This window comes from Mycteria americana, chromosome 4 (genome assembly GCF_035582795.1).
Source record: "Mycteria americana isolate JAX WOST 10 ecotype Jacksonville Zoo and Gardens chromosome 4, USCA_MyAme_1.0, whole genome shotgun sequence".
In the NCBI taxonomy this organism is placed as follows: Eukaryota; Metazoa; Chordata; class Aves; order Ciconiiformes; family Ciconiidae; genus Mycteria; species Mycteria americana.
Window position 1 is genome coordinate 25,757,109 of NC_134368.1, and position 16,981 is coordinate 25,774,089.

At 34.8% G+C, this 16,981-nt stretch overlaps 1 protein-coding gene across 6 annotated transcripts in view; it reads right to left on the reverse strand.

Annotated features, from left to right (window-relative positions):
- The window catches only part of ARAP2 (ArfGAP with RhoGAP domain, ankyrin repeat and PH domain 2), a 402,708-nt gene that overhangs the window by 53,963 nt on the left and 331,764 nt on the right, over nt 1–16,981 (reverse strand). For all 6 annotated transcript variants that reach the window (XR_012775490.1, XM_075499897.1, XM_075499898.1 and 3 more), the window contains 6 exons: nt 14,685–14,859; nt 13,206–13,340; nt 8,171–8,315; nt 5,717–5,819; nt 4,859–5,057; nt 2,728–2,791 (listed from right to left, as the gene is read on the reverse strand). Coding sequence is in view for 5 of the 6 variants with exons in the window: in XM_075499897.1 (XP_075356012.1) it covers nt 2,728–2,791; nt 4,859–5,057; nt 5,717–5,819; nt 8,171–8,315; nt 13,206–13,340; nt 14,685–14,859 (821 nt within the window). In the remaining variant the exon portion in view is untranslated. The remainder of the gene's footprint in view (nt 1–2,727; nt 2,792–4,858; nt 5,058–5,716; nt 5,820–8,170; nt 8,316–13,205; nt 13,341–14,684; nt 14,860–16,981) is intronic.

Sequence of the window (16,981 nt, forward strand, 5' to 3'; positions counted from 1 at the left end):
AGCACATCTGGATTACACCATGGTCTGAAAACATTCATGAACACCTAAGAGAGAGCTTAAATGATTACAGCGAAAAAAAGAAGAAACATTTGAAACTAAATTATCTGCACAACTGTTTTTCCTTAAAGTATGGCATTAGAGAATTTGCATTAGATTTTATATACAAAAGATATATTTAAAAATTACTTTCCTCTCTTCAGTGTACAGATCACTCTGTTGACCTCTGTTAAACTACACAGCAGTAGCTTCTTCACCTATCCACTATGCAACTTCTGTCTGGATGGCAACAAGAGACCAAGTATCACCAGTCACTTCAGGAATTTTACAAATAGATAGGACAGATCGAGGGGAAAAAAACTCAAACTGAATATGGAGCAAACCAGAAGATATCTCTATGTGACAGAGGGAAGTGTCAGCCACAGAAATCTGGAAAATGGTTTGCCACTTCTAGCAAGAAGCATTTTAACTATGAAAGCAGAACATAGGATGAGGCAAATGACCATCTGATTATGGCATAAGAAAACAGTGTAGTGAGAAGTCAGGATTTCCAGCTGGGTTGGAGAAAAAGGTGTATGATACATGTAATGTATGATCTTCCCTAATTAATCAACCCAATGACTGACACTTGAAAAAAGGCATAAGTATTTGTAAGTAATGGGAAGTTAGTTTGAAGTCAGTAACAAAAAAAAAAAATAAATGGAAGAACAGTATGAGCTTCAGTAAGAAAATACTCAAGGTTTTTTCATCGTTTCTTCTAATAAAATTTAGCAAGATGTTGTAACACATCAACCACATGTATTTCTTTATGCAAAAAAGGGTGGGGTGGGTTTTTTTTGGTTTTGGGTTTTTTTGTGGGTTTTGGGGTTCCCCCCCCCCCCAAACTTTTCTTAATTCTGGAAGAATCTTACTCATTTCGTTTCATTCTTGACATACTGGTTTTTGGGGTTTTATCATTTATCCTGCATTTAAGTGACTAACAAATTAACGTGAAAGTTGTCAATAGATCAGTATATAGGGCCCCTTCCAAGTGATCAATCTATGCCAAACTTGGCATTAGACCAGCACTGTTATAAAATAACAGACAAAATAGGAAAACCTAGAAACTATGTATCATTTAGTTGATGATGATGACTTCTCAAAAGCATTAATTAATTTATCTAGGGTTTGGAGGGGCAGAAGGAGGATTGCTGGTTTTGTTTCCATTTACAATAATTGAGTCTAAAGATAAAGGTGATTTTATATTTAATCATTTTCCCCACACACACATTAAATTTCTTATCACTGCAAGATGCAATTATCATGCAACTGTGCTGAACACCTGGATAGTTTTGGAATAATATCCTAAGCAAGAATCACTACGCCAAAGCTTGTATACCCATATGGCTTTTAATGGTTAAGATAATGTGAACACTATGCAATTAAATCCTTTATGGCAGACTTCAGTGAAGAAAAATTAAACATATTCATGGTCACCATAAATCAGCTGGTGCTCCTGTTGAAATTATTTTCAAATAGTTCAGAATTTCCATTAAGCTATTAAAGTAGTTTAGGGAAAACCTACCTTCACTGACAGAATATTATAATGAAATAAATAATAAAAGCTGACTTGGAGCTAGGAATTTTGCTCAGTGCTGCTATCTATGAAATTAGATGCACAGTTTGTATTCATCTATTGGACTGCACCTTGAACAGGATACGTCTGGTTCCCTGGTTGGTCTATGCATCTTACTTAATGCTGAATCTTTCAATATGTGTCTTCGAAAAAGAAACAACAGGAAAAAGTGTTTCTGATCTGCATCACCTTACTGAATTCTGGAACTTGAACAGTATCTTAGGAAGAGTTAAAATTCAGAACACACAAGTTACAATGAGTTTCTCCAACAAGTTTCTCCAACTCTGAATAGATGCCAAAGGTATCTGTGGTGGTTTTTTTGTTTCCCCAACAAAGAGAAAAACGATCTTTCTTTATTAACCTATTATTGGCTGTTCAGAATACTATGTAAACACTGCACCACTTCTTACACAGACGTTTGCCCAATAATCTATCATTGAAATAAAAAAACCCCAACCTATTACAAAATAAGAATTATTTTCAATAATTTTACTTTCATCTTTAAATTTGTACTCATATAGGAGGCAGAAATACCCTGCTTCAAGTTTCAACCTCCCATATCACTCTACTTGACAGAGTGATCTCAGCAGGATATTACCTACTTGGAAGCAGACATGGATCATGTTTGCTTCACAAGTATGTTTTTTTCTAGCTAGTATGGTGCTAACTGAGATCAGCCATTACAGTAAGACTAACCAGAGGACTCATACGTACCCTCTCAATCCTGACCTACACAGACTGAGACACAGAATTCTGGGTTCGTGCAAGTGATAAAAAAATTGAGAAGCAAGTGGTAAATGCTCCAAAGATGTACACTTTCTTTACAGGGTAAAAGAAGTTAGGTCCTTTTGAAGAAACTGTTATTGGCAGACTAATCTGACTGGGAATAATTTTCTCAGTGGGAAAACTGCTTTTAATTAAGCAGTACTTGTTAGCATTTCCTGACACAGACATGAAACGTAATTAATACACAAAGACTTTCCCTCCTTTAAAAAGTCTGCAAATTTACTCTCTCTCTAGCAACCGCAAGTGAAAAAGCTCCATGCCTGATCATCAAGAATTCGAACACATCAATATAAAAGCAGATCAAAGCTTTATTCAGATGGGAACCTTACCTTCCTTTTTCAACGAGCAGCAGGACATCTATTTTCTCTCCATTTTGCATCACACTACTGATTGCTGAAAACAAAACACATACACGTTCATATGATCTACACAGACACATATATATAGACAAACACATACATGCACATATAGACATGTTTTTTCAAAATGATCTTCAGTGACAAAAGGAGCATGGAATTCTCAAACATTTCAAATAAAGAATGCTGCTGATAATAGAAACAAAACTCCACAAAATACCACAATACACTCACATTTACAAGAAAAATTAATACAGAAAATTATAAAGAAAGGTTAAACAGGTATTTTAATGTGAAAACATGCTACAGTGCTTTATTATATTAAAATTAAGCTTGTAAATACAAGTTTTAGAAGACATAATGATTCAGAAGTAAGCTGGATTTTTGAATCCATTAATTTACTTGCACTCTAATGGCTGCAGATATTTACAATAACATAACGTGAGTTATATGTTATACTGTGAAGATCACTGCCACCCTTCTTTATGTTGCCTTATGCTATTCCTGGTAAAAAAAAGCACCCTGAACAACACTTAGATTATACATAATAGAGAAAATACATCTGGATAGTTTCCAGTAAAAGTGCTTATAAAACTATGCTGTGCACTATACTAAAAATGGTAAATTAAATGTAACCTGTTTACTAATTCAAAATTCTGAAAAGTTAATTCTTTCAAAGTTTAGGTCTTATATATAATCCACATCTTATCTCAACTAATTCCCAGAGACAGTAATGTCCTGAATATCAATGAAGTACAATAAACATATTCTGATGCATGTTATATGATGGTTTTGTATCACACATACTCCTGGCCTCATTTACATTTCCTGAGTCAAATATCAAGAAGGTAAGTGACTATACTTCCACTGATGATTCATTATTTGGCAAGTTTCAGTTATACAATTCAGTCTTAATAGTGGAGCAAATTTATTTTGGGGAAACCAGAAATCAAAGAAAAGGTAGGAGTACGGATATATAATATTTCCAAGAAATACAACTCTGTTATATAACTAATATTTAAAAATCAAAACCCAAGCAAAAACAATTTTCAACTGAAAGCTAAATGTTTGTTTCATTTCTATACTTGAGATATACACAGATTTCGGATGCTCCTGTGATTAGGGTAGGAGCAACTACAGTTGCATTATCAAAACTAATATCAGAAACAGTTCTCCTACTGCCTAACCTTTTAATTATGAATCAAGATCAAAAAGTCTTCACAAATTAAAAGATAGCTAGAGGCATAAAAATATTCCTGATTAAAAACCACCTTCACGGTGTTATTCACAGCAAATGTAAGGTGGCAGTAAATAAACAGTAGAAAGCCCAATGGCATTTAGGCAAGTTCTTGCAAAACAGTCTGTAATCTGACAGCATTTACAAAGAGGATCATCAATAAAGAACTAAATTATCTTCTCTATGTTACTTTAATATAAAATCTCAAATTATTTTTACTTTCCTACATAACACATTGGCTTGTTCGATATAAAAACAAGTAGGGCAGATATGCTTAAAGAGGATTCAGAGCATAATTACAGACAATGATATAAAATTGTTCATCAAAGACCATTTGTATAAATATTCTTATCTTTCCACATCATGATATTGAGCAAAGATATTTTTAGTATCAGAAAAAAAGAAAAGTCTATTAGTCTGTGAAATAGTTTTCCAAGAGAATTATAATTTTTCCAGTACATTTGAGTATTTTAAAACTAGGCCTGTCAATCATCTCAAGAACACATTCTGCAGTGAATACTTCTGCCCTGTCAAAAATATGACACAATAATCCCAAAAGGTCATATATTATTATTCAATTCTGTACTCTTGTAAGAAAGATACTGCTGCAACTGGAACAAAAATTGTCTTCATTCATTATGAAGCTGTGAGAAATCTCTCTAGCGTGTGCCACTGAGTAGGGAAAAAAATCCAAGACAGAACTTTACCATATTTAGATGAGAGTTGGGAGAGCATCAGGCTCATGCAAAGGAATAGTTACTGAGCTCCCTAATGTTTATGACTTTAAAATGTAACAGAAATGTCCATAACATTGAATTAATTCTGTAGAGTATTTCCTGAATTCTAGATATTAAGCAAAATTCTTACTTAGTTCTTGCAACCTCCTTAGATATATGGAATCTTCTTCAGCATTCTCCATTTCAAGACAAAAATAAAGGCTCGACTTCTCTATAGCAAACCAGCCTTTTCTCCACTGATCCAGGTTATGGCAATCTTTGTAGTACAGCTGGCCAATCAGGTCACAGTCTCTCTCTAATAAGCATTCAGCCACAGGGGGAACAAAATGCTACCAAAGAAAATGGGGTGAGTCAGATGAAGAAAAAAAACCCTCTTCCCCTAAAAAAAAACAAATCAAGATATTGCAAATCTATAAGATTCAAGGATGAAAGCCACAGTAAAAAAATAAGACTTTCAGATTTATCATTCATAACCCATATATGCACTAAATTTAAATTATAAAATCAAATATAACTTTTTTTTTTCCATTCATACTCTACAATTCAAACGTTTTTGCTTTTTAAACTACAATTGATTCAATTAGTAATGTGCCTATTAGCATTTGCTATTCGCATTTGGTACTGTATAAAATACGATACTGCTTTATGAATTCTGTTTCAGCAAATAAAAGAATAGAATTGCAACCATAAACAACTTAGCTGAAATAAATTCATATAGTATGTGTCTTTATACTAGAGTGCCTTTAATATATCCTTAAGGTCGACATTAAAATATGGCTTCAATTCCTTTTCCATTTTATTTTATTATCTTGTTTCAAACATTAAATCACAGAAGTTATTTCTTCCTACTGCACAAGAAACCTTTACACACGAGATAGATGAGTATTCATCAAGAATGTCTTCTCAGAGGATTTTAAGCTAACAATGACACTTTATTCTTTGTGCAAAGGCTCCTGGCCTAACTGGAAAAGATAATTATCAGTATTACCTTAGCTATTGCCCAAGTCCATTTTCTTTGTGAATATGCAGTTTCAGCTCCAAATAGAAAAACACGTTCTGACATTAAGTAGATTTCAAAGGTAAAGATGTCCCTGAAGCAAGCAAGAGGAAGAAGGCAGCTGTATTTAGTCTTCATAACAGTAGACACACGAGAGTCCCATTTCTCTCTCTATTTTTTCATTATTTCATACCTATGGAATGGAACTCATTTGCATTTCTCCTCCAATCTTACAAGTACAACCCAGCTAATAACAGAATATTTTATAACAACATGATCAAAGTGCTTTTCCGGTCAATAATACGTGTTTAGAGGCTACTGCTTAATAGTTTTTTCAGTAATTCTGAAATTAAAAAAATGTTTACATAAAGTCATTAAAATTCACAGGTAGTTTTTAGCTTTTGCAAGTTCATTTGATTTCAGCAAGTATATTTTTGTGATGCATTCAAAACATTTTGTTTAGGTTTAATATAAGCAGACCAAGTCATTGAATGGGAAGTTGTAAACAAGTTACCACAGAATCATAGAAAAGTTGGTTCAAAGGGATTTTTAGATGTCACTTGGTCTAATCTCCTGCTCAAAGTAGGACTATCACTAACCATAGATCAGAACGGCAATGAAAAGCCTTGAAAACCTTCGAGGATGGAGACTACTGTTTCTCTGAGCAACCTGTTCCTGTTCACCACCACCCTTCTAAGGAAGAGGCCTTTCCTATTCTCCATCCTGAACCTCCTAGGGTGAAATACATGGTCACTGCCACTCCTTTTATCACCTGCCACCACCAAGAAGCGTTTCGTTCTGTCGTCTTTGACTACCCTTCGAAGTTGCTGTAGCTCAAGAAGTTCTCAGAAGTTTTGGGGGGAGTTTCTTGGGTTTTTTGTTTTTAAAAAGTATATCATTATTTAAACAGATGGACCCTGTTTTTTCCATTTTTAACTGACAAAATAATAGGATAGTAAAGAAGAAAAAGCAAACCAGTTGAAATTGGGGTGGAATTTGAAAAGTAAATCTCTTGTTGGACTTGGGGTCAGTCTTTAATTTATAAATTATGGTTCACCAATTTAAGCGTGATTTCGTCTGTGACCTTTCCCTAGAATCCAAATAGATGGAGCACGCGTTTTCCTCTCAATGCTGGAGCTGAGATTTGTCTAAATCTGGAGAACTGAACATGAGTCAGCTCTCTCATTTTCAATAACCACTTTGAAAATTATATGTAAATACTTAATTCTGACCAATAGAATAGACATTTTAAGGACCAATTGTTTCACTACATGAAATATCAAATTTAGGGAAGTTTCTCATAAAACTATCCAATTGCAGGTAAAGGACAGCAGGAGATTAGTCATTCCCTAAAAGTGGAGTATTCAGCCAACATGTTTTTAATTTAGGTATTATCCTGAACCATTTGGAAATGTGGCAAGCAATAGGTTAGATTCAATGACAGAAGAAGGTGATATTTTTCTTTTTTCTGGATACCACATAGCTACGCTACTACAGAATAGTGAAGGCCATCTCCACTGTATTTTATAGCATGTTGAGGCACCACCATGTGTCAGGATTTCTCCCCTCTGCGTGCCCTTTATCACTATAGTAGATAAAGTCCTTTCTTCCCGTTATCTTTTCCAGAAGCTCACTGAATAGACTGTTTTCTTTGCAGACACTTTGCATTTTAACTACAAGCATTACAGGATTATACTGTAGAAAGATCTTGTTATTTTACATATACACACACATAAAGGAATTTAAAAGGAAGTGTTATGGAGGTTGTTAGACAGATCCAAAGTATAGTTTAAACAAAAATGTTGCCCTAAAGAAATCAAGTATTACTGGGACGCAACTCAGATTTAGGTGAATCTCCATGTGATGTTTTTAGTGTACAAAATGAGATGTAAGCGAGCTATAAAAGAAAAACAAGACCACAAAAAAAGTTATCTTCAAACTAACACAATGTTCGACAGTTAACACTGTTGTCCTCAAGTGCAGAACAAAGAATGGGTTTCAAAGACAGATAGATCTGTGATCAAAATCAAAATCATTGTGGAGAAGTCTAATCTGCTGATTATCAGGAAGAAACAAAGCGGGAGTTTCGGCTTGAGGCAGAGGTCAATCCGAGGAAGAAAAATGAGTATTAATTGTTCAATTTATCATCATGTAACCTTTTAAGCACTGAGAATATGCATTACAGTTTTAATAAGAAACAGATGTATCTAATTTATGTTGCCCTTTTAAATTGCCCTAACATTTTCATTATATCACTATAAGAAAAAAAAAAAAATCCCCAATTACCACTTAGCACTTATTTCTTGAAGTCAACATAAAACAATTCAGCTTTTTTTCTAAATTGCATGTTCAAAATTCAGGAACAAATGAACCGCTCTCAAAACCCAGAATAAAATCTTTTAAATACCCCAGTTTGTTTATCAAAATATTAATTTGGGAACCTACCCTCTATTTAAAAAGAAGTCTGACTTGTGCACTACAAGACAGATAACTTCATTGATGTCAATCATACCATTAGGAGTCGTAGTTTTATCATTTTCGTAGTAGCTCAGAAAGCCACTTTCCAAAGTGCACCATCTTTTGTTGCAATCTGTGATTAAAGAAATAATAGAAAAGTCAGTTGGCATAATAATAAAAATTACCTCTTCCTATAGAAGTTGCCTCACAGGATGCATAGCTGTGTTGTACTTGTAATACATTTATGATGAAATCTCAGTCTCATTGACTTCAGTGAGCCAGGAATTCAATGTCTGTGTTGATACAACTTAACCTACAGAAACTCCAGCACATGGTAATTTAAGAAAAGAGTATTTCAAATACAACACACCTATTTTTACTTTATGAGTATATTAAATCACTTAAGTTAACTTTAGCATTGTATAGGGCTTTTACTTCACTTCCTGTGGAACTTGATGGGGGAAGAGCTAGTACACAATAGTCACACGTTTAGCAGAAGAGAGTTAAACAAGCAAGAAGAAAACACGCTACAAAGTTAGAAACACTGAAAGCTACAAGAACAATATATTCTGACAATAGCTGAGAGCAAAATGAGTGAGTGAGTCATAGTATGCAGTAGCAAAAAAGGGCTACTCTTTCTTTCATGTTACTGGAACTAGAGGCCAAAACCAAGTCAATGTCTTCCATTGTTTGGTAACGCTTGGGTGTCCACTCACTGTCACAAGACCAAGGAAAACAATTTAAACCTTTCAAATAGCCTAGAAAAAACAATGTCATACATGTCAGAACTTGTACCCACACTGCTAGAAAGCACAAGGAAAACACTATCAGAAGTTGTGTTATTTAACATGATTGTTTTTTTAAAAAATATATACTACCAAAATAGTAGAGGATGACAAACTGAAGAACAGAAAAACTAATAGAACAACCCTTTCTAGGTACATCAGTGGTTGAGCTCAATTCTCTCCTACTGCAGGCCCAAGTGTCAGATAGTAATGAAATTGTACAGAATTTATTCTGTATACCTGGGGAGATAAATGAATACATCATAGACAGGCAGTAGCTATAGCCATTTCAGGATGGCACGTTCACATTAGAACATATTGGAGATCTCTCGTGTTGCTATTCACATATATACCTTGCAAGGGTAAATGCATTCAGCAACACTAGTTTACAGAATGCTAATATTTGTAGGGTGCTTTCAACGTGTAACAATTTACAGTTGCTGAGCATGGTTAAATTACCTAGTTAAGAATTCCTATCTTCAAATAACTTTGAATAAGATACTTGGAGTATCTAGTAATTGCCATCTATACGTTAAAAAAAGAAAAATACAAGGTGGAGGAAAAAAATCTGCAGAGCAACTCAAAAGTATTATTTGACATATTTAATTAAGACCAAATGTCTACTCCCTCTTATGAACCTAAAATACAAATACAGCACACGACATAGCATATTAATGACTATTTGCTACTCAAAATACTCATGCATTCATCCTAGCTTACATCTAGTTCTTAGAATATAATTTGAGGTGTATCTATTCCCTCCACTGCAGAGAAGCAGGTCCTAAGTGAAAATACTCTGTTTATTTCTACAATCTTAAAATTCCTATACAGCTGTAAATATTCTGGTAAAGTATTTGTGAGAATTTGGTAAAACAGCTCTGGAAAAAAAACACAAAAATAAAACAAAAAACCAAACTGCAGTTGTAGTTAGCCAATACTTAGTATGTTATCTCATATTTCATCCAATTAGTTTTTCTGTTATTTGCTATATGATTTATACATTTTATAAATACCTAAGTACTATTTTATTAGTATTTATTTGTATCATTCTACTTGCTATCTAGTTCTATCTATATTCTGCCTAAATACACTTTTTAAATACTAAAATAAACAAAAAATAAAGGGTTTGAAAATGTATAGGTTTACAGGAGCTGAGCATCAAACTTGGAGGTTTTGATTGTTTAGGGTTTTTTGTCCCCCAGCTTTCCTCCTCCCATTCCCCCAAAGCCTATTCTACAAAACAGCTCACTGCTTCAATATTCATTAAGCTGTTACAACTCTCAAGGATGATTTTGGAATGTCAAGGCTTTTAACAGGGCTCCATAAAACCTTCTACACTAAAAACAGAAGCAAAAAAATCAAACCTGAGCCACTAAACCTGTAACCTTTACTTTTTGATCCATTGCATCAGATTAGCACCAATGTTTGAGCGCTCTTCCTGCTGATCATCAACAGCTTTTAATTAACAACAACTTTCCTCAAAAGTTATGCACCCCTGCTGAAACCACTGATGCCACTATAATGAGAAGTACACACAAAGTTAGCTTATTCTCTCCTGCGCTATCTGAAACCTACATAATGAAAAACTGGACTGTATTTCCAGGTGTTCCACCTGGTTGTTGTAAAACCTGGGTGCAGTTCACAGCGCTGTGATTTCTTGAGTGTGCTTTTACCACTAGGGCTCAGTCCACAAAGGGATAACAGTTTTCTGTGACAACAAACACAGCGCTTAGATTTTCAGCCCTTGGCACTAAAGGCAAGGCTGACAACTGCCTCAGAGATTCGTAACCCTGAGGAAGAACTTCACTCTAGTTTAATGGTTAGACTGCTTAATAGGATTCTGGCTTGCAGCCCTTTCCACAAAGAGCATTAAAAAAAATTTAAAAATCAGTAGATCAAAAGCCCAATGTACTTTGGGACAGGGCCCAAAATTTAGACAAGTGCTGTAATCCCCAGTTAGAGAATGGTGCTCCCTCTCTGGCCCAGTGAGAACTCAATTAGTTTGCAGCGTCAGAAATTCTTCAACAGGAGAGCTCATTTGTTTCTCTAGAACTAAACAGCTAGGTCACTTTTTAGGGTAATGGGACCTTCTTATTTGAATCTTTACAGGCAGAGGAGGGAACTGAAACTGTATCTCCCACACATTAGCACTCTAACCATCAAATTATTTTCTAAAGACAGTAAGAAGGAAAAAAAAAAATATTACCACCTATTCCCAACAATCTGCGATATGCATATCCCATATTACTTCATGTTAATGAGATTTTATAAAGGTAGACACAATCCTTGATGTAGGGAAAAAAAAAATCAATACAGAAGGGAAAAAAAGATTACGTGTTTTATGTTTTAAATGGCAAAAAAACCCTTTTGTCATAATACTTCTTACACATGGTTGAGATATATTAGAGCCCTCAGGCAAGAGGGTTTTCAAAATTGCAGGGGTTTTTCATTGTTGTTGAAAGGATGTTATTATTACACCTTCCTCCCTTGTCGCATTTGTCATTTGTCTTCTTAAACTGCAAGTGGTCAGGGAAACCTATCTTCCTATGTATCTGTAAAGCACCCATCCCAGAAACATCAGTCCTGACAAACACATAGGTAATTCAACATTAATGCAAAAACAAAGCAAACAAACACCCCAAGAAAAATCCCCCAAAAAGCCAACTAGCAGAACATCTACTATCTACAAGACACTATCACAATTTCAGAGGCCAAAACTTGAGCTGAGGGAAATCTAGTTCCTTTCCATTTACAGTATGTTCCTTCAAGTAGTAAGTGCAATACTAAGCAATAGACTACAAGCTTTCAAAGCAGCTTCATTTCTGTCCACTAAAAACTTATGATGGAAAACAGTCAAAATTCAGTAGTTTCCTGTCTGTGGACTTTCTTCATAAATATTTTTAAGGCATCCTACTAATGATGCTCACTCCCACTGCATCTCCCCAAAAAGTACTACAGGAGACATTCTGTGAGCATTTATAGCTAAATCTTCAATCTATACAGGTATTTACAAACTTATACTGCACTTCCGACATACCATTGTGTTAGAACAGAGCAGTAGTATTGCCTTGTATCTGTTCTCTGCATCTCTTAGTGAGGTCTTTTTTTTTTTTTTTTTTGATGAATATAGCTACAGATACCCACAGCACAGAAGACAAGGTCTACGCTTAGAGCAGGTAGTAGTGAGGTCTGCGGTTATTCCTTCCTTTCCTGAATAAGCTCAGTGCAGTTTCAGAACAATCCTCAAGAAAGTCCTGTCCAGCAGCAGTCCTCTGCCACAACAGGTGCCTTTGTGAACAACTGCAAAGTTGCTGGGAAATGCCTGTGATCAGGCATTAGTTCTCTTGATCATCCAATGCTTTCAAGTATCTGGACCCACACTAACATGTAGATTCTTCAAAAGCATATTTAAATAGGAGTTATGTGCTTTTACATGCTTTAATCTCCACAAAGGATCTTAAAGGCATACACCATGAGAATATGGACATAATCATACAAAAATATGTATATACTGACATAGGACACCGTGTCAAGATTTTAGGAGCAATAAACTCAACTATAAATCAGCCCAGATTTTTAAATCTGCATCATTTTTTTGTTTAGATGGAAGAAAAATATAGGAACACAACTGGGGAGAAAAAAGGAAACAAAAAGCGAAGAAAATTATCTGATAACATCTCTCTCAAAAAAAAAAAATCATAGAAGACTCATGTACACAGAAGACCATGTGTATCTACGGTGATATACACACATTTTCACCCCACAAAGCTCAATTTGTTGTAAAGTTGTTGGAAGTGCTCATTTCCACTTGGAATACTTTTAAAATTTGTGAGCTTTAGAAATATCCCAGGTGTTAGCCATTTGGACTCTTACTAAAAGGTCAGTGATACTTTTAAATGATTTCTGGAATATTATCATTTTAGATGGAAACTACTTTTTCACAGTTAGTAGCATCCATCCAAGTAAAATTAAACATGGTTTTTATTTATCAATAACTGTTGTTAACTGAATAATTTTTCAGTAGTTCAGTTTTCTTCCTCTGTCAAACACTGAATAAAAAGATCAAGATAATCAGTATTTTCTTTATCTGAAAGAGGTCTACTTAATCAAAAGAGGATATGTCACGTCAAAGACATTTTATCTTTTAAAACGTAATGCAAGAAGTTAAAAAGAACCAAATTCATCCAAACCATACATATTCATGTTTTATTCAAATGCATGAAGTAAAAGTGAAATACCTTCTTTTAATTTCTTCTCTGTAAGAAGCTTAGCAGTATTAGAAGAAACTTTGTATAAGAATTCACAAAGAAAGGTGGAATGTGAAGAATCTTCAGAGAAGCCACTTTCAAAACAAGTATCATAGTTTGGGAAATCTATTAAAAGACAAAGTAGTAACATACAAAACTTCAGTTATATCAGTTATAACCATTTCTCCACAGGTCTTTCTAACTGCCTATCTGTACATATGCAATTGCTCTGTAATATCTTTACTACAGCACAGATAATTCTTACTGATTTATTTTTATAATTAGAATAAAATGCTTACATATTCATCAAAAAAACATTGGTTCACATTTGTTACAACATTGCCATTGTCTACCACTGCTTGCCAATGTAATCTAAAATACAGTTTTCTGGTGTAGTAAGCTCTTTTTTTCATCCCTTATGTAACATACTTCAGCAGAAGGGAATTGTTTCTCTGGAGGGCTTATCTAGAAGTTTACCACCAACTCTGGCAGCAGACAGACAATGATTCGGAGAATCACTGTCAACCTGCAATGACCTCCCTTTCTCTGAAGAGAAGAACAAACACTAGCACCAGCATATGGTGATGCTGCCTTGGCTGGAAGGCTAAAAGGAGAAAAGACACAGCCAATGCAGTGTTACTTTGCAGAGTGGCACGAGACAATGGAAAGTTGGTCCAGGAGTATGTCCACAATGCTGGCTGCAGAATAGCATAGCTAATTTTTTCCAGTGTAAATCTGCATGTGAACTTTCATTTCCCAGATTGCTTCAGATACTGTACGGCCCTTTTAAAAGGTAAGCTCAGGCACATCCATACTCTACAATTTATTTATTTTTTTATTTTTTAAGAATAGCTTTCTGTTTTAAAGAGCCTCATAACAGTTACACGCTGTGACCAGACCTGTTGACTTTCAAAGCCAGAGTTTATCACGTGCTCCAACCTGTAACAGAAGTTGTGATCTGAAAAAAAGATAGTTTGCTGGGATAGATCATATTACAGGTTCAAGAGGCGAGTTTTATTTTGGGAGGAGAGTTTGTGAAAAAACAGGTAGGTCTGTGTGCAGCAGGGGTAGATATCAATTTAAATAATTTTTAAGAAAAAACAAAGCCCAGACAAATACTTTAGATACGTATTAACTGTACATACCCATTTTTTCTAGTAAAAGCCTAATAATATTGGCAGAACAGATGACGTTTTTCTTCTGTGTTATAAATAAGAGTATGAGCTCTATGAGTTATCACTGAGTTTTTTATTATTTTACGGCCTAAACTTGATGTCTGAGCAAAATAAAAGTAACTTGTACACAATTACATACGCTGTCTGCTAAAATACAGTTAATGCCATCACAACTCCCCTTTCGCTATACCACTGTTGTTCAACTCAATGCCAATTTTTCTTCTGAATTCCTTCCTTCCTTCCCTTTTGCTCAAGATAAAATATAGAAGATCAAAACAAAGAGAATATATCCTACCTGAGAACTTATTATGGTACAGGAATTCCATTTGCAGTCTTTGTCCAGCTTTCTTGGCTAATAAGTACGGAGTACTGTAAACAGGGTCTCCAGTGGCACACATAGCATCGGCCCCACTGAACAGCAACATCAGAGTTTCTAGCACATCTTGTTTAACTACGGCAGCACACAGGGCCTTATCATGGAGAGGGAAAACAAGAACTCTGTTTAAATTTGAAAGTTAGTGGCAACAAGTACATGTCATTTAGATGCAAATCCTTTCACCTCCAATATAGTTCCCCTGCATTTTCAAAAAACATAAACATTGAGAAGTAGCAGGAATCATGAAGTGTGGTCTGAATCTAGAAAAAAGCAGCAACAACTAAAAAAGAAAACCCAGCATCATCAACCCAAACCCTGCAAGACATTGCTGCTGCAAGTTTCACTTGGGAAGGATAACATGAATTAATACAACTGGAGGGGAAGCTTGTGGTTTATTTACGTGAAAAATTCCCCCTTATTTTCCTTCACACACCAAACTACTAAAGAAAAAAATCTTATTATTTCAGACCTCAAAAGTTCAACCAAAGAGATAAGATTTGATCCTTACACTCCTTACATTACTAGGAAACAGACTGAAATTCATAGGTAGTTTTTCAAAACTATGGTCACAGTCAATAAGGCAACAATTCTTCAGGGTATCTTCATACTTGATAATCTTCCTTGAGATTTAAAGATCTCACTGTATCCTAAAACATCAGTCCCTTTTCATTTTTGTATACACAAAGACAGGCAAACATAACAAACCTTCCCCCCCCCCCCCCTTTTTTTTTTTCTTTCAAAATGTTGGTCCAAAACCTTAAAACCAGGAGCAGCTACACAATTACAGCAGTCTATTCCATAACAATTTCTATGATTTAGTATTTATTTCAATTATTTACTTAATGAATGAGTTTTTCTTAAATGATTAAAGCAGAGGTCACTCAGCACAAGAAGAGTACTACTCTCAAATTCAGCTGCTCTAATAAACATATAAGCATCCAGTAGGCACGAGATGACAGGGCAGACAGTTCAGTAAAAGTTCTAGAATTACTTGGCAATGACCACCTTATTACATTGTAATTTCATGTCTCTATAGACAATTTGACCATTACATCTGATATTTTTTCCCGGTAGTTAAATGATTAATTGACAGACACACTTCCCCCCCACCAACAAAAAACACAGACTTCAGAAAAATTAAGCCTGTAAAACACAGAGCTATTTTCTGTGGTCTGCAGTTACTATATTAAATAAAGTCTCTTGCACAGCTGCTACCAATAAATAGAAAACAATCCAAATGTTTTATTTTGCAAAGACAAAGAGTTCCCTGTGAAGCCCAGAAATGTTTCCCAGTTCCAATGAAATGCAGAAAACCTAAATTCAAGCTATACAGTGTGATGGTTCTTTGGCTAGAAGTGTTTTAATGACAACTATTCTTCTATGCCCCCATTTTAACTTCTTATGTGTATAACTACCATACAACTTATAACAGAAAATAACACTTCCTTTTTAACACAATAACCACTGAACAAATGAGACCTCTCTAGTTCAAACCACAATAACTTTTAAATGTTACTGCCTCCCCACAATCTCTGCATACCCTTAGAGACAAATTTGACTCATGCAATTGAATGCATTAGCATTGTAAAAATACATGCATTTAAACTCTGATATTCATAAACCCTAAACAATCATGACTCCAAAATCAACAGATATTAGAAGTCAGTCAAATGGACATCAAAAATTACACAGAAATTGGTAATTATAATTAGAATTTCCATTTTATAACTGTAAAGAATTTGTGTTATTTGTGTAAAAGGAAACACTGAGAACACACATTTTTCATCATTAATTTTACCTTGTTTCATTTCCAGTTAGCTACAAGCTACTATATAAGTGTGCATGAGCTACTTTCACCATTGATAACACTGAATCATTTAATGTACTGCAATGTTACATGTCAGACATAGAAGATACCAAAAACACATAAAGAAGGAATCTAAAGAAGTGAAGTGGGAATTTGCATCCCTAGAGTGTGCATTTGAAGAAGAATTGTTGTGTGCATTGATGGCTCTGGAAGATGTATTACAGGCACCATATTAGGTACTATAACCTCTTACACAGTGGAAAAACTAGGAACTAAGAAATCATGAAATTACTCCTGTAAAGTCTCCAAAGCAACCCTTATTCAGCTCTGTGAGAATGTCACTCAGGATTCTGAATTTATTTCTCACCAGTTTAACAAGATGACCAAATTACACACAGATACAATACAA